At 43.8% G+C, this 22,541-nt stretch overlaps 1 protein-coding gene and 1 long non-coding RNA gene across 6 annotated transcripts; both read left to right on the top strand.

Annotated features, from left to right (window-relative positions):
• Positions 1-1,293: 1,293 nt before the first annotated feature.
• LOC115155633 (protein max) lies at positions 1,294-21,281 on the top strand. Of its 5 annotated transcripts, none has more exons than XM_029702578.1 (6): positions 1,296-1,459; positions 1,852-1,878; positions 13,819-13,926; positions 14,222-14,293; positions 18,792-18,930; positions 19,761-21,281. In XM_029702578.1, exons 1-6 carry the CDS (start codon positions 1,424-1,426, stop codon positions 19,949-19,951), a joined length of 573 nt encoding a protein of 190 aa, XP_029558438.1. In that variant the 5' UTR covers positions 1,296-1,423; the 3' UTR covers positions 19,952-21,281. The 5 variants fall into 5 exon arrangements, with proteins under 5 accessions (XP_029558674.1, XP_029558594.1, XP_029558438.1 ...); XM_029702488.1 differs by having other exon boundaries at positions 1,297-1,459; positions 13,819-13,938; XM_029702734.1 differs by lacking the exon at positions 14,222-14,293 and having other exon boundaries at positions 1,295-1,459; positions 13,819-13,938.
• On the top strand, positions 10,008-12,023 carry LOC115155882 (uncharacterized). The gene is made up of 2 exons (XR_003868165.1): positions 10,008-11,130; positions 11,191-12,023. It is a non-coding gene; the product is annotated as an uncharacterized LOC115155882 (long non-coding RNA).
• Positions 21,282-22,541: the final 1,260 nt, after the last annotated feature.

Here is a 22,541-nt window from a genome sequence, read left to right as displayed (position 1 = left end):
TAAGAATTTGTTCTTAACTGACTTGCCTAGTTAAATAAAGGTTAAATAAAAAATTTGGCTGTGTCCTAAATGGTACTCTATTCCCTACGTAGTGCACTACTTTTGACCAGAGCCCTATGGGACCTGTATGGTTAAAAGTAGTCCACTATATAAAGGAAGTAGGGTTCCATTTGGGACACAAACATAGTGGTTCCGCAGCGCTGCCTGAATGCATTATTAAAGCCTGGCCTTTTGTGTTGTCATCCCTTTAAATGGACTGTTATGCTGCTATGGCCCTCTAACTGGGTGACCCTGTTTAGCCTACAGCTTTATGTACACTGCTGCTGCTGCTGTGGGACAGGGCTAAAGAGGGGGGGAGGGAGGGAGGGAGGGAGGAGGGGGGAGGGAAAGACAGGGGGTGGAAAAAGAGGGAGGGCAGGGAAGGTCTGAATCTGTGTGGGTGAGAGGTCTGGTCAGAGAGATGGGGAGAGCTAGTCTGTGGATAGAATGAGGGATGAAGGGAGGGAAAGAGAGAGAGGAAGGATGGGGGTCACTGCGAGTGTGTACGTGGTTGGTGTGGGTGTCGTTGGCAGCTGCCAGTGCCCTCCTGACCTGTTGGGGAAAGGATGCTACTCTCACTATGCGTGTTTTTACACATTTGCCGATCCGCTGATGCAGCAGCTCAAATAATCCACTGTGTAAGCTCCTTATCTAGAGTACGATTTTGTGGAGAAAAAAAGCCTAGATTATTCCCTATACGCTCAGGGCTGCCCCCACAATCTTTATGCAGAGTATGGGAGCTTAATAGTTGACCTTGATGAAAAATATGTTTATTTTAAATAGGGAAACACTTTGCACATCGATTTTACAATCAGTAGATGCAATGAAAAGCACAGTAGCAGGATTTACACAGCAAAGAGATATGTGGTTAAAAAAAAGCCTATTACACATCTATATCGCATTTGTTACTAAATACAAAAATAAATAAATAAAGAAGATAGTATTCAACATTGACAGTATAAGAGGCCGATATTGCTATTGTAGCGATCCACGTGTCTCAATCGTGGCCCCACTGTAGCAGTTACAGTTTAGACTACACATCCCAGCGTACATCGCGAGGTAAATAGAACGCTTTTGACGTTATTCTGACGCACTGCATTCCTTTCAGTTGTGGGTTGTGTAGTTAATAGACAAGCCACTTCATGGTTTTGAGTAATTGGTTATTATCGTATAAAAACTACAAATCCCATACACCTGCAGGCATATTGCGGAACAGTAGCTGTCTGTGTTGAGGCAGTCACGTGTAAATAGTGTTCGTTGAGTCTTATTTCTTTCGTTCTTGACTGTAGGGAGAGTGGTCTGTCTGTGCATTTTCCTTGTCGTTAGGTGTTTGCTTCATGTTGTGAGCTATCCTTTCATTTTAAATTCACAATTTCACCGAAGAATGAGTGATAACGATGATATCGAAGTCGATAGTGACGTGAGTAAATGTATATTTCGTTACTTTGCTAGCTTGTTGACTAGGTAGCGAGCCATTTAAAACGCCTAGTATTGATGAACCCGTGGCTGCTAGCTAGTTGCTAACTACCTAGCTAGTTGGCTAGTACAGTAACTGGTAGTGAGCTAACGTTATCCACAAGAACATCAACAGCTCATAAAAGGTTAGCTAGCTCAGCTAGTAGCAAACACTAGCAGTGCTGACTCAGAAATGGATTATGTTCACTTACCAGCTAGCTACAGATATTCTTTGCATTAGGTTTGCTGCAATTATGGGGTTAAAATTGATTGCTAACTAAGTTAGCTAACTAGCTAGATCACGCTACATGGAATTGTGGCTACAATCGTACTTTTCTGTTCTGTTTCTTTTTACAGGAAGACTCACCGAGATATCACAATGTGGTGCGTAATGTTAAATATATCCAAATTATTGGAATTCTATCAAATGTATTGAAATTATGCCGTGATCATATCTGGCAAAAAAATGTTTCCTTTTGCTAGCTAACGTTAGATGATACACATTGGCCATTCCCGGTAAGCTTAGCAAGTGATGTTGGGAATGGATACTGTGGCGGAATAAAAGGGTTTCCTGCATTTAGTGAGTGAGAATAAATCAACCAACCTTGTTGTTAACTAGCATGCAAACCTAGCCACATACTCCCCCCCCCCGAATATACCATTGCACACTACACACACGGAGGATGTAAGTAGTAGCCAGAATGCGAGGAAGTAGCTGGGGGTTTGGACAGGAGTTAGCAATTTGTCCTGTGGGCAACTATGATTTTACTTTTACATGATGCCTGCGATATATCCATCAAGCCGATGTTTTTGCTTTCGCACAGATCATCTTATCCATGTATTGAAGGGTATGTTCATCCCACACGCGGCTAAAGGGGAGTTGAAGACACGGAATTGATGCTATATTTAGAATAAATCCAATCCTGAAAAACACGGCAGCAAGCCGAAGCATAGGTACAAAAAATACTAACCAGCTTCTCCTAAGAATACTGTTCATGACCAGATGCGCTTTTGCCAAATACACTTCTAGGTCATCTGTTTTAATCATCAAGTGGCAATTTAAATCGCAAATGCGATGCTTTTGAAATGGGAATTTACTAGCTGGCTGGTGACAACCGTATCTGTTTAGTTAATAAATGACTGCATCGTCAAGTAAGGAAAGGTTTGTTTTTAGGGGTTCAGAGTGAAAATGAAATCAATCGTATTTATTTGTCACATGCTTCTTAAACAACCGGTGTAGACTAACAGTGAAATGCTTACTTCCAGACTGCTCCCAACAATGCAGAGTTAAAGATAAAACACAAAGTATAAATAGTGACACAAGGAATAAAGAGTGTGTAACAATAACATGGCTATATACAGGGAGTACCAGTACCAAGTCGATGTACTATGTAAGTGAGGTAGCTATGTTCATATAAGTAGGGTTAAAGTGACTAGGCAACAGGATAGATAAGACAGTAGCAGCAGAGTATGTGGTGAGTGTGTATGGCGTCAGTATGGGTGTGTGTGTTGGGGTGTCGGTGCAAGAGTTTGCTAAATAGTTAATCAAATGGTTACACAATCTTCTTCAGCAGTCTTACGGCTTGGGGGTAGAAGCTGTTTAGGGTCCTGTTGGTTCCAGATTTTGCACTTGTACAGCTTGATGTGCGGTAGCAGAGAGAACAGTCTGGCTTGGGTGGCTGGAATCTTTGACCATTTTTTTGGGGCCTTCCTCTGACACCGCCTGGTATAGAGGACCTGGATGGCAGGGAGCTCGGTCCCAGTGATGTACTGGGCCGTACTCACTACTAAGGTTGCACATTTTGGGGAATATTTAGAGATGGGAATTAATGAGAATATATGGGAATTAATGGGAATATATGCGCATTAATATTAATACCATTTAAATGTAATTGGATTTTTGCTTTGGATATATTTACCATATCATATGGAGACAGAAATATAAACCTTTTACCTTATCATAAGTAGACATAATTTCAAATGATTGAATCCTTCCAATAGAAATAAAAAAAACAATTTAGTTACAAATTGAACTGTAATTGAGTTAACTCTACACATGATGATTTCACTGAACAACAGAAAGGGAATATTGAATGATACCCAATGATCCATCGCATCTGGGGATCATTCTGTAAATATATCTGTAAAATGATAGTCTAGAAACTAAAGCTTTGGTTGTCTTCCTCTCAGGCTTCTCAATGTCCACCTCTTGAACATCAGACTCTGAGGCCTCATCTTCACTATCACTTTCCAACCTTGTTGAGGATGGCTTGTTGTCAGGCTCAAAAAGCCTCAAATTTGCCCGAATGGCCACCAAATTTTCAACCTTTGTATTGGTCAGCCTGTTGTGTGCTTTGGTGTGTGTGTGTTCCCAAACAAGGACCAGTTGCGCTCTGAGACGGCTGATGTTGGTGGGATTTGGAGGATGATGGAGGCAACAGGGGAAAGAGCCTCAGATCTACAATGTCCCTTCCACCAGGTGGCTGATGAGATATGTTTGCACGACTGCCATATTGCATCTCCATCCCAAAGCCCTTGCTTGGAAGTGTACTTTGCCAGACTGCCAAGAACCTTGCCCTCATCCAGGCCAAGGAGGCGAGACACGGTAGTGATGACACCATAGGCCTTGATCTCTGCACCAGATAGGATGCTCTTGCCAGCATACTTAGGGTCCAACATGTACGCTGCGGCGTGTATGGGCTTCAGGCAGAAGTCTTCATGCTTTTTGATGTATTTCAGAACTGCAGTTTCCTCTGCATGGAGTAACAGTGAAGTGGGCAGGGCAGTACGGATTTCTTCTCTTACATCTGCAAGCAGAGTCTGAACATCAGACAGGATGGCAATGTCTCTCTCAGTCCGTCCTATAGGTTTCAGAAGTTTCAGGCTGCTTACCACTCTCTCCCAAAATACATCATCCAGGAGGATCCTCTTGATGGGGCTGTCCATTTCAGCAGTCTGTGATATGGCCATTTCCTGGAGAGACTCCTTCCCCTCCAGGAGACTGTCCAACATGATGACACCACCCCAACGGGTGTTGCTGGGCAGCTTCAATATGGTGCTCTTATTCTTCTCACTTTGCTTGGTGAGGTAGTTTACTGCTATAACTTGATGACCCTTCACATCCCTAACCATTTCCTTGGCTCTCTTGTAGAGTGTATCCATTGTTTTCAGTTCCATGATGTCCTTGAGGCGCATCATCAACAAATTTCACCATGAGGACCTATAAGGTCTGTCAGGATAGATTTTCCTCCGTCTCGGTCATTTTTGAATACCTTTTTGAAAAAGGTAGTTTCATGAATTATACATACAAATAACACCAAATTCACAATAGTCCCTAGAGAGTTTGAGAAGATAACGCTGATGCATTCAAACATGGCCACACTATACCAGTAGATGCATATTAGCACATATTCAAAAACAAAAGTGTCATACTTAAAAATCTTCTCATGAACCATAGGTCCAAATGACACCAAATGTTGAATATGGGCCCATGGTACATGTCTTAAATTAGTTTGAGCCCAAAGGATTGGTCAAAAGATGGCTGATATTTACATGTCTATTTAAACCACTGTAAATCCACTCCATAGTGGCCTATCAACTTAAAGCTTGTCATCGTCATCGTGGACGTCCCTAAGATGATCTGCGATAGTCTTCTCCTCATGAACCATACGCCAGATTCACTCCAGATTTTTGTATTTAGACACCTTACATCAGTCTTTAATGGCCGCACTGTACCTATAGATGCATGTTAGCACATATGCTAAAAAGTAATGTAAAAAAATCTTATGTGAAATTGACTGCAGATTTGCTATATAGCCTCTAATAAATATGATAATGATAAGCTGCTTTGTTCAAAGTAACACTGAAACTATTTCACTAATCTTAACATAAACCATTAGTCATATTGACCTCCGACTGGGTATAAACTCAATACGTTAATGACTTTAGACTTTAAGAGTAATTACCTGCTGCATTCAAAGATTACCAACTTACAGCATTAAACTTCACTTGCGTCATCCTTGTGGTATTCCGAGATGAACATGGTAATGCTGTCACTGATTGAACATACAGGAAGATAGTGCTTGTTTTTGTTGTCCAACTGATCTTGTCCTTTCATCTTCTGAACCCCATTCATTGCTGCTCACATCTATATTCTTGTCTGTGTGTTTCAGCTAGCTAGTGATTAGTGCCATATTTATTGGACAGGTCACTGTGTACTTACTGGGCTGCTGGCAGGCTGAATGAATGACGCAGCCACGTTGCATACCGGCGAAGAAAACGCACATGCTGGTGGCAGGACATACTTTTGCATAACCGCACGTAATGTTTTTCCCCTGTCAGCTATTCGTCTTTATCAAACTGATTCACATGGACTTAACATTTAGCTGCAGAATGTTCTCAACACGTAGTGTACACTGATAATCTAGGCAGGGCTTTTATGTCATATTTTTCAATCTTCAAATAGTACAAATTACAATATGATATTCAAAAACAATTATGTATCATCCAAATGGATGACCCATTTGGATGAGGATTGGACTATGAGAAGAGTTAGACTGTGTTTTGCGCATCTCACCTTCAAGCAACCTACAAAATAATCTTTGTTGTCGAAGATTCCAATCGATTCCTCATATAAATCTGTCTAATGCATCTCGAACGTGAGATGTAGTGACCCATATCTGAGATATCTTTTTAGTTTTTACATGGTTAACCCAGACATACTGGCTGCTATAAAACAATAGCTTCCACTTGGGCCCACCTAGTCCAGAGGAACATGGTTATAATGTGGAACTGATAGGGATGAGACCTCTCATAACAGGCCCTAGTGTACGGACACTGTGTGTGTATCAGCACCAGAAGTATCTAGCTGTGTAGGAACATGTCATTCTGAGTGTCAGAATGACATGTTGGAAGTGTAGTCAGTGACCTGTTGTCTCTCAATGCAACATAGTGCCGAAGAGTTTCAGCACAATGCAGGGTGCCACTGGCTTAGTTGGAAGGCAGTTACTCTGCTATAATATTGTACTCTAGTCTACTTCACTATTAATATGTCCCAAATGGCACCCTATTCCCTGTATAGTGCACTACTTTTAGCCAGAGTCCTATGGGCCCTCGTCAAAAGTAGTGCACTACAAAGGAAACGGTGTGCCATTTGGGATTCGTACACTTACTCCACTCAGCAACAATTGGAGGTTTTCTTCCGTTTTCGTAATTGGTCGCTCAACGACCTATGGGAACCTCCTTCCCCTTCATGACGTGTGATTTGAGATGCTTAATATCAAAGATGTTTATAGTCACGCTGTACCCATGTGACCTGTCACTATAAAATGCGGTGTGGCGTTGTATTTTCTTCACTCCCACGTTTTTGTTTTTTACATTATGAGATTATTGTTAATCTCTTTCGGATTACTTTGTTACAGAATTACGATTCTTCAACGACTCAAATTGGTGCAGTTAGTAGTTGATTTTTATCAAATCTACTCAAGTTATTGTGCCTGACCATATTAGCAAACTTTTTGTTGGGCATTTCTATCCTTGTGTGTTATACCTGTTGTTGCTTGTTGACCTGCGGTGTCATGCCAGTCCCTGCTTGGCTGCCACACCAGCCCTTTGATCCAGCTTTACCATTCCCTCGCTTGTAGTTTTGCTGTGATCACGGAGCTCAGCGACGCTGTATGCTTCCGGTCCTCGCTCGACCGAGTCCACCAACGTCGAGACTGACAGTTCATGCTTGATTGTGCCATTCAGATGACTTCATGTAGGCGGGAGTTCGAGCCCGGACCTTGATACATATTTAAGCGGGAGTCTCGACCCCGAAGCACGACGGGTCGGTATCTTTCTCTCGACGCATCCGAAGCCGATACCAAAGGGCAAATGACGCATACTCTGAGATACACCGAAACAAAAAGCTACCGTTGTCTTAGAGAACAGCCATTTCCCTCCTTGGTAATTGATACAATTCAGGTAACCAGGGCTTCTTCTTTGTGAACCCTGTATTTCTAAGTGGAATGTGTTCTGGAAGTTGTGTGTCGACCATGCAGAATCGCTATCTTCTCTGCCCAATTCCTGATATTTTGACTTTCCTCCAGGAGGTTATGGCTGCAGGGAATACCTCGAGCTACATTGAAAGTTTATGGCAGCCATCTCTATGGGTCTTGACCAGATTGCGGCTGCATAACCAGGGACACACCCTCCAGTATCATATTTCATGAAAGGTGCCAGCAGGCTACGGCTCCCCTAAAGCTCCTCCCGTACCCTCATGGGAGTTAGATGTTGTTCTGTGATCACTGATAAGCCCACCATTTGAGGCCCTGTCTTCACTTGAGCTATTTGAGCTCTGTCAATACCAAGCCTGTTTGAAGAATTGCGTTCCATCCTTCATGCCTCAGTTTAGCAGAAGATGGATCTAAGGCATTGCTTCGGCCATATCCAGCATTCTTACCTAAGGTGCTTTCATCACACGCTAACCAGCCCTTAATCGTAGCGGTATTTCACCCACCTCACCGCTCCTCACAGGAGAGTCGTGAGCTGCGTACACTTTGCCTGGTTAGACATCGTGGCAGCACACTCCACCAGAGGGGCGTTCCTGGACTCTGCTGCTGAAAGTTGGACAAGACCCATGTCTTTATGAGCTACGTTTCTGTTACATGGCACTTTCTCTCAACCCAGATAAGTGAGCACATGGAACCTTGTTCATACTTACTTATCAACCATCAATGACATGGATGTTCTATCCGAAAGCCTTCCACTCTTGGTGTGCTATTGCACCCATTTGAAGCCACCCAGCTTTCAGCTTGCTTGTCTATACGGTTGTGTACGACAGTTGAAATTCTCTCTTACACTGTTGGGAAATGATATTCTATTGCATCCTGTGGTGGATACAAGAACATCCCACGGACTCATCTGGACTAAGTTAAATGGTGAAGTTATCCCACTCTGTTGTCCGAATGACTTTTTTTTTTTTTTACAGCCTCTACCATATTTCGTTTGGTGACCCCGTTATGAAAATGAAAGAACGCTGAGTTACGGATGTAGCCTTGGTTCTTTTGAGTAGAGTAATGGGTCGCCAAGCTTTCATTTGGTTCCTCCACATCCGTGGGGTTTCGAGCAACATCATTAAACAGTATGTCACTTTATGACAGGTCACATGGGTACAGTAAGGGTGTGGCGTGACTGTAAACATCTTTGATATTAAGCATCTCAATCACATTGTGTGAAGGGGAAGGAGGTTCCCATATGTTATTTGACACAGAAGGCCTGGTGACACAGAAGGCCTGGTGACACAATGCTCTTCCCTCTTATTTGGAAATTACTCGATAGACATCAAAGACACTACTGTGTCGTTAGATAAGCCTAGATATACACTGAGTGTACAAAACATTAAGAACACCTTCCTAATATTGAGTTGCACCACCCATTTTGCCTTCAGAACAGCCTCAATCCGATAGGCTGGCAGTTTTGCCCATCCCTTACTTAGATGTGTTTCAGGTAGAGAGAACTCGCCAAGCAACTTTTCTCTATCCCTCTCGATCGCATATTCTCACTTTTCTACGTATCTGCCCCCACACAGACCGGCCAAGTAGGCGCGCAATGGATTATGGGCATTGTAGTTAATTATCTTGTTTTCTGCGCTAAACTATGTAGACTATTGGCCTGTTGAAAACTACAACTTCCTGCTACATCGCACAGTTTGGGCTTGATCTGTTTTATCTCTAGAGAAACTGCACATTGATATCGCAGAATGAAAGAAATGAACAAAATGGAATTAAATTAATCTAACCGACATCAGTAAATTAGTTGTGAACACAGCTGTAGAGCCTCACTACATGTCCCAGACCCTAGGACAGCTGCTGTATCCCCAGGGTTAGGCCCAGACCCTAGGACAGCTGCTGTTTCCCCAGGGTTAGGCCCAGACCCTAGGACAGCTGCTGTTTCCCCAGGGTTAGGCCCAGACCCTAGGACAGCTGCTGTTTCCCCAGGGTTAGGCCCAGACCCGAGGACAGCTGCTGTTTCCCCAGGGTTAGGCCCAGACCCTAAAACAGCTGCTGTATCCCCAGGGTTAGGCCCAGACCCGAGGACAGCTGCTGTTTCCCCAGGGTTAGGCCCAGACTCTTCATGCATTCCTCTAATAACTTGAGCCAATCAGTTGTGTTGTGACAAGGTTGGGGTAGTATACAGAAGTTAATTCTATTTGGTAAAAGACCAAGTCCATATTATGGCAAGAACAGCTCAAATAAGCAAAGAAAAACGACAGTCCATTACTTTGACTGACCTTCATGTCTTAATCTGAAAAAATGTCAACTTTTAAAGTTTCATCAAGTGCAGTCGCAAAAACCATCGAGCGCTATGATGAAACTGGCTCTCATGAGGACCGCCACAGGAAAGGAAGACCCAGAGTTACCTCTGCTGCAGAGGATAAATTCATTTAACTGCACCTCAGAACATGCAGTCCAAGTAAATGCTTCAGAGTTCAAGTAACAGACACATCTCAACATCAACTGTTCAGAGGCGACTGTGTTAATCAGGCATTCATGGTCTAATTGCTGCAAAGAAACCACTACTAAAGGACACCAATAATAAGGAGAGACTTGCTTGATTGACTTACTGTAGAATTCCATTCATTCCTATGGAGGATTGCTCCTTCTGGGGAGTGCCAATTTGACCAGCCTCTCACTGGCCAATACGCAGCATCAGCAAGCCAGGGTTTATATACAGTACATAATTGGTTATGAGTCACAGTCGAGGACCTTTGGGACCTACTGTTGCTTGGCCTGAAACACATTTGCTGCAGGTGACTGGCTGCTCTGGGCCTAGCCCTAGTCATTTAGCATCTTGTAAATATCAAAAGGCTACGAGTGTTTTACAGTGGAAGGAAATGGTTTCTTTTATGCACGTTCAACATTGAGGCCTGACGGAGCGGGTTTGACAGGCCTGACGGAGCGGGTTTGACAGGCCTGACGGAGCGGGTTTGACAGGCCTGACAGTCCCTCAGTGCAGTATATCTATTTGGTGGCTGAAGCCTGTCAAACCTCTATTGTTTAGTCTAGTGTGTAGAGAGACATGGACTAATTATGGTTGTCCCAAATAGCACCCTATTCCCTATTGGTCCTGGTCAAAAGTAGTGTACTACATGGGGAATAGAGAGGCATTTGGAACACTAACTATGTGTGTTAGGTAGATGAGGCCCTGGCAGCAGTATGGCGTGGCTGAGGGAGGGCTGTGTGTTAGGTAGATGAGGCCCTGGCAGCAGTATGGTGTGGCTGAGGGAGGGCTGTGTGTTAGGTAGATGAGGCCCTGGCAGCAGTATTGCGTGGCTGAGGGAGGGCTGTGTCTGTGTGTTAGGTAGATGAGGCCCTGGCAGCAGTATGGTGTGGCTGAGGGAGGGCTGTGTCTGTGTGTTAGGTAGATGAGGCCCTGGCAGCAGTATGGTGTGGCTGAGGGAGGGCTGTGTCTGTGTGTTAGGTAGATGAGGCCCTGGCAGCAGTATGGCGTGGCTGAGGGAGGGCTGTGTGTTAGGTAGATGAGGCCCTGGCAGCAGTATGGTGTGGCTGAGGGAGGGCTGTGTCTGTGTGTTAGGTAGATGAGGCCCTGGCAGCAGTATGGTGTGGCTGAGGGAGGGCTGTGTCTGTGTGTTAGGTAGATGAGGCCCTGGCAGCAGTATGGTGTGGCTGAGGGAGGGCTGTGTCTGTGTGTTAGGTAGATGATCCCCACAAGATGTCTGTTCTGTGTGTATTCTATAGAGACTAAAGGTGATCCTCAGTAGACGGCAGACCATAGGGATAATTGAGGTTTGTGTTCAGAACAACAGGCTATATATAGCCATACGCCTAAACCACAAAATATGCCTGTTAGGCCGTAACAAACATTTATGAATTGGTCCGTAACAAATACAATAGGCCTTTACAGTACATAACAAAAACAGGTATTCTGAAGACTCATTTCACTGTATGAGAACACACCAACATCAGTAAATTCATCTATATAGATGCATCCCCCATGATACAGTGCCAAATAATAAATCCTCAAGTTGTTAAATACCAGCCCTAACCCAGAACAGAACTCCTAATCATTTGTTAGTCCTAGTTGTCAGGTGTAGGCGAATTAGGAACTGTAACACTAAAACACGATGTCACCACTTTACCCCTCACCCACCCTCTCACCTCACCTCATCTGAATGGGTTTAGTGTTTTTCTCCACCCTGGGGTCAGTTCTAGTCAACCCTGAAGAACACAGCTGCGCTGGGGTCAGTTCTAGTCAACCCTGAAGAACACAGCTGCGCTGGGGTCAGTTCTAGTCAACCCTGAAGAACACAGCTGCGCTGGGGTCAGTTCTAGTCAACCCTGAAGAACACAGCTGCGCTGGGGTCAGTTCTAGTCAACCCTGAAGAACACAGCTGCGCTGGGGTCAGTTCTAGTCAACCCTGAAGAACACAGCTGCGCTGGGGTCAGTTCTAGTCACTAGTGGGGTGGGGCTGTGCCAGTGTTACTATACCAGTTGTAGAAATAAACAAAACCATAGAAATAAATGTAGAATATAATGATAAATGAATATTCTAGATCTATGGTGGCAGTCAGTTTCCTCCGTGAACAACTCCTTAGCTGCCTCACCAACTAACTGGCTGCCCAGTCTTGGACGGGCCACACACACACACACACACACACACGACTCTGGTGCTGGTAGGGATTCATGGGGGCAGTTAGTCGCTAAAACTTGGTGTGTATCCTGTCCCCCTATCAGTCCTAACTAGAGGTCGACCGATTTATGATTTTTCAACACTGATACCGATTATTGGAGGACCAAAAAAAGCCGATACTGATTAATCGGCCATTTTTTTCAAAATGTTTATTATTTTATTTATTTTTTAATATATATATATTTTTTTTTCATGAATTTGTATGCATGTGAAATAATGACAATTACAACAATACTGAATGAACACTTATTTTAACTTAATATAATACATCAATAAAATCAATTTGGGCTCAAATAAATAATGAAACATGTTCAATTTGGTTTAAATAATGCAAAAACAAAGTGTTGGAGAAGAAAGTAAAAGTGCAATATGTACCATGTAAAAAAGCTTACGTTTAAGTTCCTTGCTCAGAACATGAGAACATATGAAAGCTGGTGGTTCCTTTTAACATGAGTCTTCAATATTCCCAGGTAAGAAGTTTTAGGTTGTAGTTATTATAGGAATTATAGGACTATTTCTCTCTATACCATTTGTATTTCATATACCTTTGACTATTGGATGTTCTTATAGGCACTATAGTATTGCCAGTGTAATCTCGGGAGTTGATAGGCTTGAACAGCGCAGTGATTGAAGCATTGCGAAGAGCTGTTAGCAAATGCAGGAAAGTGCTGTTTGAATGAATGCTTACGAGCCTGCTGGTGCCTAGCATTGCTCAGTCAGACTGCTCTATCAAATCATAGACTTAATTATAATATAATAACACACAGAAATACGAGCCTTAGGTCATTAATATGGTCAAATCCGGAAACTATCATTTCGAAAACAAAACCTTTATTCTTTCAGGGAAATACGAAACCGTTCTGTATTTTATTGAACGGGTGGCATCCCTAAGTCTAAATATTGCTGTTACATTGCACAACCTTCAATGTTATGTCATAATTATGTACAATTCTGGCAAATTAATTATGGTCTTTGTTAGGAAGAAAGTTAGCACAGTTAGCCACGAGCCAGGCGGCCCAAACTGCTGCATATACCCTGACTCTGCTTGCACAGAATGCAAGTGACACATTTTTCCTAGTTAATAAATTAATGTTAGCAGGCAATATTAACTAAATATGCAGGTTTAAAAATATATACTTGTATTGATTTTAAAGAAAGGCATTGATGTTTATGGATAGGTACATTGGTGCAACTACAGTGCTTTTTTCGCGAATGCGCTTTTGTTAAATCCTCACCCGTTTGGAGAAGTAGGCTGTGATTCGATGATAAATTAACAGGCACCGCATCGATTTATATGCAACGCAGGACAAGCTAGTTAAACTAGTAATATCATTAACCATGTGTAGTTAATTAGTGATTAAGTTAAGTTTAATGTTAGCTAGCAACTTACCATGGCTTCTTGCTGCCCTCACGTAACAGGTAGTCAGCCTGCCACGCAGTCTCCTCGTGGAGTGCAATGTAGTCGGCCGTAATCGGTGTCCAAAAATGCAGATTATCAATTTTGTTATGAAAAACTTGAAATCGGCCCTAATTAATCGGCCATTCCGATTAATCGGTCGACCTCTAGTCCTAACCTCCCTGGACACCCCCCCCCCCCCCCCCCCCCCCCCTTTGACTTTCTCTCATTGCAGGCAGACAAACGAGCACACCACAATGCACTGGAGCGCAAGCGTAGGGATCACATCAAAGACAGCTTTCACAGCCTGCGGGACTCGGTGCCCGCCTTGCAAGGGGAAAAGGTTGGTAGAGAGGTAAAAACCCGCCGCTTTTAGGGAGAGTGGATCCTTTTGGGGAGGGAAGGCTTGTTTTTGTTGTGTGCGTTCAGAGCAATGTATTTAGAGTTGGGACACCTTTTTAGAATTTGGAGTGTTGTAATTCTAGACATTCCGTTACATAGCATTGTTGAAATATTCCTCATGTAACGTTAATGGGGTTCTAACATGGCTGCCATAGAATGTTGTAGTGTCATGTAAATGCATCATAATTCTCATTCTGAGCATTCTATTCCTCATGTAATGCATTGTCTTACATCAGGTGGCGTCACTCCTACGCGACGCTCGTCCCTCAACAGGGACCAGTGCAGGCGGAATCGTCGCGCTATCTGACGTAAGACTGCCATGTGATGTTGATGGGGTGTTAACATGGCTGTCATTATTTTCTAGTGTCATGTAAATCATCATAATGCAGAAACCTCAATGTCCCCACTCTCTAAATGCATGGCTCTCTGTGTGTCATGGAATTATCATTCTGAGGATTGTTCAAATGCAATATGGGTAAACAAAGTGAATGAAATTGCAATGTGTTATAATATCTTATATGTTGAGGTATGTAGGTTTGTGTTGCTGTAATCAATATTTTAAATAATACTACAGAAAATTAGCTACCTCCTTCAGCCTAACCAAAACTAACAGCTAGTTATGACATGGAACGGAGAGGAGTGATGCAGTGATGGAGAGGGGGAGTGATGGAGAGGAGAAGAGATATGTTCTAAACAGTCACACTGAGACCCAGGCTAGCGGCAGGAAGTTATGACTAAATCTGTAGCTGCTTCCTGTTTTGACATCTCTGACTTTGAGGGCATCGGAGTGCGCCCAACACCCCAGGCTATGGTCAGGCACCCCCCAGTCCAGTCATCCCTAACTCAGGAGGAGGGTGGACAGGAGGGGGAGGGTTAGAAGGGAACCGTTAAAGGTGAAGTGCAGATGTTGTCTGATGACCTCAGTGTACAGAGATGTTAGGTTGGTGTGCAACATTTTAAATCGATTCCAAACTGTGAAGAGCCAATCATTTCAGCCTTGACCGATTTTGAATTCTGTTTTTGTTGAATTCCTTGACGGAAGATGAAGCGAGACATCTCACTGGCTGTTATCTGGTTCCTCTACAGTCAATGAACTAAACAGACCAGACCCAGCTGTTATCTGGTTCCTCTACAGTCAATGAAGTAAACAGACCAGACCCAGCTGTTATCTGGTTCCGCTACAGTCAATGAACTAAGCAGACCAGACCCAGCTGTTATCTGGTTCATATTATACAGTCAATTAACTAAGTAGACCAGACCCAGCTGTTATCTGGTTCCTCTACAGTCAATGAACTAAGCAGACCAGACCCAGCTGTTATCTGGTTCCTCTACAGTCAATGAACTAAGTAGACCAGACCCAGCTGTTATCTGGTTCATATTATACAGTCAATGAACTAAGCAGACCAGACCCAGCTGTTATCTGGTTCATATTATACAGTCAATGAACTAAGTAGACCAGACCCAGCTGTTATCTGGTTCATATTATACAGTCAATGAACTAAGTAGACCAGACCCAGCTGTTATCTGGTTCCTCTACAGTCAATGAACTAAGCAGACCAGACCCAGCTGTTATCTGGTTCCTCTACAGTCAATGAACTAAGTAGACCAGACCCAGCTGTTATCTGGTTCCTCTACAGTCAATGAACTAAACAGACCAGACCCAGCTGTTATCTGGTTCCGCTACAGTCAATGAACTAAGCAGACCAGACCCAGCTGTTATCTGGTTCATATTATACAGTCAATGAACTAAGTAGACCAGACCCAGCTGTTATCTGGTTCATATTATACAGTCAATGAACTAAGTAGACCAGACCCAGCTGTTATCTGGTTCATATTATACAGTCAATGAACTAAACAGACCAGACCCAGCTGTTATTTGGTTCCTCTACAGTCAATGAACTAAGCAGACCAGACCCAGCTGTTATCTGGTTCATATTATACAGTCAATGAACTAAGTAGACCAGACCCAGCTGTTATCTGGTTCATATTATACAGTCAATGAACTAAGTAGACCAGACCCAGCTGTTATCTGGTTCCTCTACAGTCAATGAACTAAACAGACCAGACCCAGCTGTTATCTGGTTCATATTATACAGTCAATGAACTAAACAGACCAGACCCAGCTGTTATCTGGTTCATATTATACAGTCAATGAACTAAACAGACCAGACCCAGCTATTATCTGGTTCATCTACAGTCAATGAACTAAGTAGACCAGACCCAGCTGTTATCTGGTTCATATTATACAGTCAATGAACTAAGCAGACCAGACCCAGCTGTTATCTGGTTCATATTATACAGTCAATGAACTAAGTAGACCAGACCCAGCTGTTATCTGGTTCCTCTACAGTCAATGAACTAAGTAGACCAGACCCAGCTGTTATCTGGTTCCTCTACAGTCAATGAACTAAACTGACCAGACCCAGCTGTTATCTGGTTCCGCTACAGTCAATGAACTAAGCAGACCAGACCCAGCTGTTATCTGGTTCATATTATACAGTCAATGAACTAAGTAGACCAGACCCAGCTGTTATCTGGTTCATATTATACAGTCAATGAACTAAGTAGACCAGACCCAGCTGTTATCTGGTTCATATTATACAGTCAATGAACTAAACAGACCAGACCCAGCTGTTATCTGGTTCCTCTACAGTCAATGAACTGAGTAGACCAGACCCAGCTGTTATCTGGTTCCTCTACAGTCAATGAACTAAGTAGACCAGACCCAGCTGTTATCTGGTTCCTCTACAGTCAATGAACTAAGCAGACCAGACCCAGCTGTTATCTGGTTCCTCTACAGTCAATGAACTAAGTAGACCAGACCCAGCTGTTATCTGGTTCATATTATACAGTCAATGAACTAAGTAGACCAGACCCAGCTGTTATCTGGTTCCTCTACAGTCAATGAACTAAGCAGACCAGACCCAGCTGTTATCTGGTTCCTCTACAGTCAATGAACTAAGTAGACCAGACCCAGCTGTTATCTGGTTCATATTATACAGTCAATGAACTAAACAGACCAGACCCAGCTGCTATTGCATTGGTGCCTATGGGAGAACCACTCCTTAAGCAGACTAGAACTGTGACCATTTATTTCCAATGGTACTTGGCCCGAGTAAGACCAGATCATTTATCCACCATCTTTGGTTGATGTCTGTGAGCAGGAAGTTGCTCGTGGGTTTGTGGAGTTGTCTGGTGTTCTCGTAGACTTCATCATTGCTAGGGCTGTAATGAGAGTAATGGCTTTGTGTGGTTCTGACTGACTGGGAGAAGCTGGATCATGGCTTTGTGTGGTTCTGACTGACTGGGAGAAGCTGGATCATGGCTTTGTGTGGTTCTGACTGACTGGGAGAAGCTGGATCAAGGCTTTGTGTGGTTCTGACTGACTGGGAGAAGCTGGATCAAGGCTTTGTGTGGTTCTGACTGACTGGGAGAAGCTGGATCAAGGCTTTGTGTGGTTCTGACTGACTGGGAGAAGCTGGATCAAGGCTTTGTGTGGTTCTGACTGACTGACTGGGAGAAGCTGGATCAAGGCTTTGTGGTTCTGACTGACTGACTGGGAGAAGCTGGATCAAGGCTTTGTGTGGTTCTGACTGGGAGAAGCTGGATCAAGGATTTGTGGTTCTGACTGACTGACTGGGAGAAGCTGGATCAAGGCTTTGTGTGGTTCTGACTGACTGGGAGAAGCTGGATCAAGGCTTTGTCCCAAATGGCTCCCTATATAGTGCACTTCTTAGTGCTCTGGTCATAACTCTAAATGAGTTCACTATGAGAATAGGTTGCCATTTGGGACACAGCCTTTGCATTGCTGTGCTATAAGAAGCTGGATCAAGTCTATATTCCATGCTGATGCCGTCTCTGTGTCCCTGCTGATGCCGTCTCTGTGTCCCTGCTGATGCCGTCTCTCGTGTCCCAGCTCTATAAGTCGGGCTCGTCACATAGGCTTACATATGTGACAGGCTTACATCTTTACAAACTAAAATTAGGGAAATCTATTTTGATCTGCATAGGCACTTGATCAGTCTCTGTCCCTCCTCTCGAAGCCTGGTTCGTCATAGAAACATACGAACGAATGTGTGTCAAACAGAGAAACGGTCAAATTATGGAAATGTAAACCATTTTTGACTTACATTCAACTTCACATTCGTGAGTTTTGTTTCAGCCAGGCTTATTATTTGCATAGTTCTGGATTTAGTCTGATTTAAAGTGTTCTCTCCTTTTCAGAAGTGTTAAAGGAAGGTTTTATTGATTTAAATGTCACATTATCATCATCCTAGCAGCTTCATTCACTGCGTAGACTCTGGTTGTTGGACTGCATTATAGTGGCCCCGGGGGGGGAGGGTTTGGTAGCGTGGCCCCGGGGGGGGAGGGTTTGGTAGCGTGGCCCCGGGGGGGGAGGGTTTGGTAGCGTGGCCCGGGGGGGGGAGGGTTTGGTAGCGTGGCCCCGGGGGGGGGAGGGTTTGGTAGTGTGGCCCCGGGGGGGGGAGGGTTTGGTAGCGTGGCCCCGGGGGGGGGGGGGGGGGGTTTGGTAGCGTGGCCCCGGGGGGGGGGGGGGAGGGTTTGGTAGCGTGGCCCCGGGGGGGGAGGGTTTGGTAGTGTGGCTCGGTTAAAACAGACAACACTGTACCAGAAGCCATAGAATTATATAACGGGTCTCTGAACTCAGTCTGGTTTAACCAGGTTAGTGTTTACAGTAGTAGTATTACAGTAGTAGTATTACAGTAGCTATGTGGGAGGGGTTAGTCAGTGATGTCACTGCAACCCTTGCCTTGTGTCAAATGAGTTTTTCCTTTTTGTTTCCAACAGCAATCTATCAAACAGGCGTCCCGAGCTCAGATCCTAGACAAAGCCACGGACTACATCCAGTACATGAGGAGGAAGAACCACACACACCAGCAGGACATCGACGACCTGAAGAGGCAGAACGCTCTGCTGGAGCAGCAAGGTGAGTATGATGGAGAATCTACCGTACCTACGGACCATCTGCCTGTAGTATGATGGAGAATCTACCGTACCTACGGACCATCTGCCTGTAGTATGATGGAGAATCTACCGTACCTACGGACCATCTGCCTGTAGTATGATGGAGAATCTACCGTACCTACGGACCATCTGCCTGTAGTATGATGGAGAATCTACCGTACCTACGGACCATCTCTACCTGTAGTATGATGGAGAATCTACCGTACCTACGGACCATCTGCCTGTAGTATGATGGAGAATCTACCGTACCTACGGACCATCTGCCTGTAGTATGATGGAGAATCTACCGTACCTACTGACCATCTGCCTGTAGTATGATGGAGAATCTACCGTACCTACTGACCATCTGCCTGTAGTATGATGGAGAATCTACCGTACCTACGGACCATCTGCCTGTAGTATGATGGAGAATCTACCGTACCTACGGACCATCTGCCTGTAGTATGATGGAGAATCTACCGTACCTACGGACCATCTGCCTGTAGTATGATGGAGAATCTACCGTACCTACGGACCATCTACCTGTAGTATGATGGAGAATCTACCGTACCTACGGACCATCTGCCTGTAGTATGATGGAAAACCTATCGTACCTACGGACCATCTCTTTCTGTAGCTTGTTTGTTTGTCTGCTTATGGGCCAAATGTTGACCTCTTCATTTCCCCCACCCCCTTTCTGTATTCCCCCTTCCCTCGCTCTCTCTCCTCCATCCTCTTTCCTTTTCTTTTGTCTATTTTCCTTCTTTCTCCATCCCTCTCCTCCTCCCTCTTTCTGTTGTCTCTCCCCTGCAGTGCGTGCCCTGGAGAAGGTGAAGGGTTCAACCCAACTCCAGGCCAGCTACAGTTCTTCAGACAGCAGCCTGTACACCAACCCTAAAGGCAGCGCTGTGTCCGCTTTCGACGGAGGCTCTGACTCCAGCTCCGAGTCGGAGCCAGAGGAACCCCCCGCCCCCAGGAAGAAGCTCCGAGTGGAGGCCAGCTAGAGCGACAGGCTAGCCCACAGCACCACGCCTGGCGTGGAGGGGTACTGCATGCACAGTTACTGGTCCAGTAGTCGGTACTGCTCCTCTAATTCCCACTACCTTCTTCTCCTCCTTCCCGCCCTCCCTGCATATCGCTGAATGTGCTCTCACTGGAGAGTGGAGACTCCATCCATCCCTGCCGATCTGTCTATCCTGACGTCCTTTCATCACGCCATCCCCTGGGGAGGGAGGGAGGGAAGCCAGCTGGGAGGAAGAAAAGTAGACTGATTTTAGAATAGGACGTGTAAAGCTTCTGTTTTTCCCTGTCGGTTCCTTTCTTCCTTTTCTGTCCTTCTCTCCCTTTCTGACTTCACAGCATTGGTATCTCTCAGCAACTATCCAAAACCCAACATGAGGCAGCTTCACTACCTAAAGGACTCAATGCTTTTGTACCCTCTACTATGTACTCTCTTCTCTCAGCTGAAAACTACAGAGAGAAGAGAGGGAGGCGTACTCCAAGCACTGAGAACATGTAATACTTTTGTTTATTTCATCAATTTATCTTGATAAGAACCTGTTTTAGAATTTATACACACGCTTCGAAGAGTCGCCCTGTCGGTTGGAGAAGCATACCTTCAAAACATTTGTACTTTTTTTCCACAAAAAAAAGTACTTTGATGTAAAAGTTAAACACACCTCAGGCCAACAGGATTGCAGATCTTTTCCATTTTGACACGTTTGTTAGAAATTAAATATCATCCCCTTTGTGGAAAATAATTGATGTTATGAAAAAAGATTCCAAAACTTGTATCGTATTTCGTCCTTTAGCTTGAACTAGTGAATGAATTTAGGTGGCAGAGCAAAAGTTAGGAATCTTGATAAAAAAAAAATAAAAAAAATGGTTATTGATTGGATGTTTTCAAGTTCTCTAAAAAACGTTATGCATTTTGTATTTTCACAAATCATTGGAAAACACCAATTTGTCACTTGTAGTTTTCCTTCAAAGTATGAAATAGATATGGATTATCAAAAGGTAGTCTCCATTTTTTTTTCAATATGAGAAGAAAATTAAGTCAATGTGTTGTGAATTACACAGTAAAATCTTAAATGTCGCTGACTCAACAAAAAAAAAAGCATTTTGCGTGTCTAGGAAATGTTTTTTTTTTTTTTTCATTTCTTTCCCCATTTTTTTCTTCCCTTTTAGGGTATGATTAGTGTATACTAGATAGATCTTTGATTCCATTCCATGGAAATTACAAGTATGTTGTACATACTGCCAAGAATTGTCTTGCAAGTTGAGGCCTACCTTTACTATGAGACTATAAATAAAACTATTTTATCCTTTAAAAAAGTGTTGGTTGTTAATTCTGTATTTTGTTGCATCCCCTCAGTGAAGTGGACAATATATCCAAGCATTTATGGAGTTTATCTGAAGAGAAATGTCTTTTATTTTGTTAAATTTGTGATGACATTCAGTTTTGTGTTTTAACTACTTTGCCGATATGAAACGGACAGTCCATAGTCAACGTCAACTTTAGAGGTTTGAAAAATAGGTTATATTTGACTCAAAATTCCATGACGTAACGTACAGTAACGCATTGTTGGCAGAAGATGGATCCAGTTTAATGCATAATTAATATAATTCACCAATACCTTTTCTTTGTAGTCCAGAACATATTGCAAATCACAGCTGGCCTGGTATATTGTGTCCTGCCACAACCCATTCGGGATGCACCGTTTCCGTTTAAATGATTCAATATTTAAGAAAACGGACGACCTAACTAAGGCTGGGAAGGGCAATGATCACAAGTCAGTCATGACGTGGCTAGCTAATACGCTAGTGCACATGTCAAACAAGGCCTGTGGGCCAAATAGGGGACACAAGGGAGTATAAATGAGTCGACAACTTTATGAAAGTATAGCCTGATGCGCTCGGATTGGTGAATTCAACACCAATTGCGCTGCTTTCGTGTGTTCGGTTCACAGCGGAGGGAAAGTGTACAGACACATGCCACAGTCCTAGCTACAGTGGGGGGGGGGAAGTATTTGATCCCCTGCTGATTTTGTACGTTTGCCCACTTACAAGGAAATTATCAGTATAATTTTAATGGTAGGTTTATTTGAACAGTGAGAGACAGAATAACACCAAAAAAATCCAGAAAAGCGCATGTCAAAAATGTTATAAATTGATTTGCATTTTAATGAGGGAAATAAGTATTTGACCCCTCTGCAAAACATGACTTAGTACTTGGTGGCAAAACCCTTGTTGGCAATCACAGAGGTCAGACGTTTCTTGTAGTTGGCCACCAGGTTTGCACACATCTCAGGAGGGATTTTGTCCCACTTCTCTTTGCAGATCTTCTCCAAGTCATTAAGGTTTCGAGGCTGACGTTTGGCAACTCGAACCTTCAGCTCCCTCCACAGATTTTCTATGGGATTAAGGTCTGGAGACTGGCTAGGCCACTCCAGGACCTTAATGTGCTTCTTCTTGAGCCACTTCTTTGTTGCCTTGGCCATGTGTTTTGGGTCATTGTCATGCTGGAATACCCATCCACGACCCATTGTCAATGCCCTGGCTGAGGGAAGGATGTTCTCACCCAAGATTTGACGG

Source organism: Salmo trutta, chromosome 1 (genome assembly GCF_901001165.1).
Source record: "Salmo trutta chromosome 1, fSalTru1.1, whole genome shotgun sequence".
Taxonomy (NCBI): domain Eukaryota; kingdom Metazoa; phylum Chordata; class Actinopteri; order Salmoniformes; family Salmonidae; genus Salmo; species Salmo trutta.
Note: the sequence above shows the minus strand (reverse complement) of the source record. Positions and strands in the feature narration are given on the sequence as shown.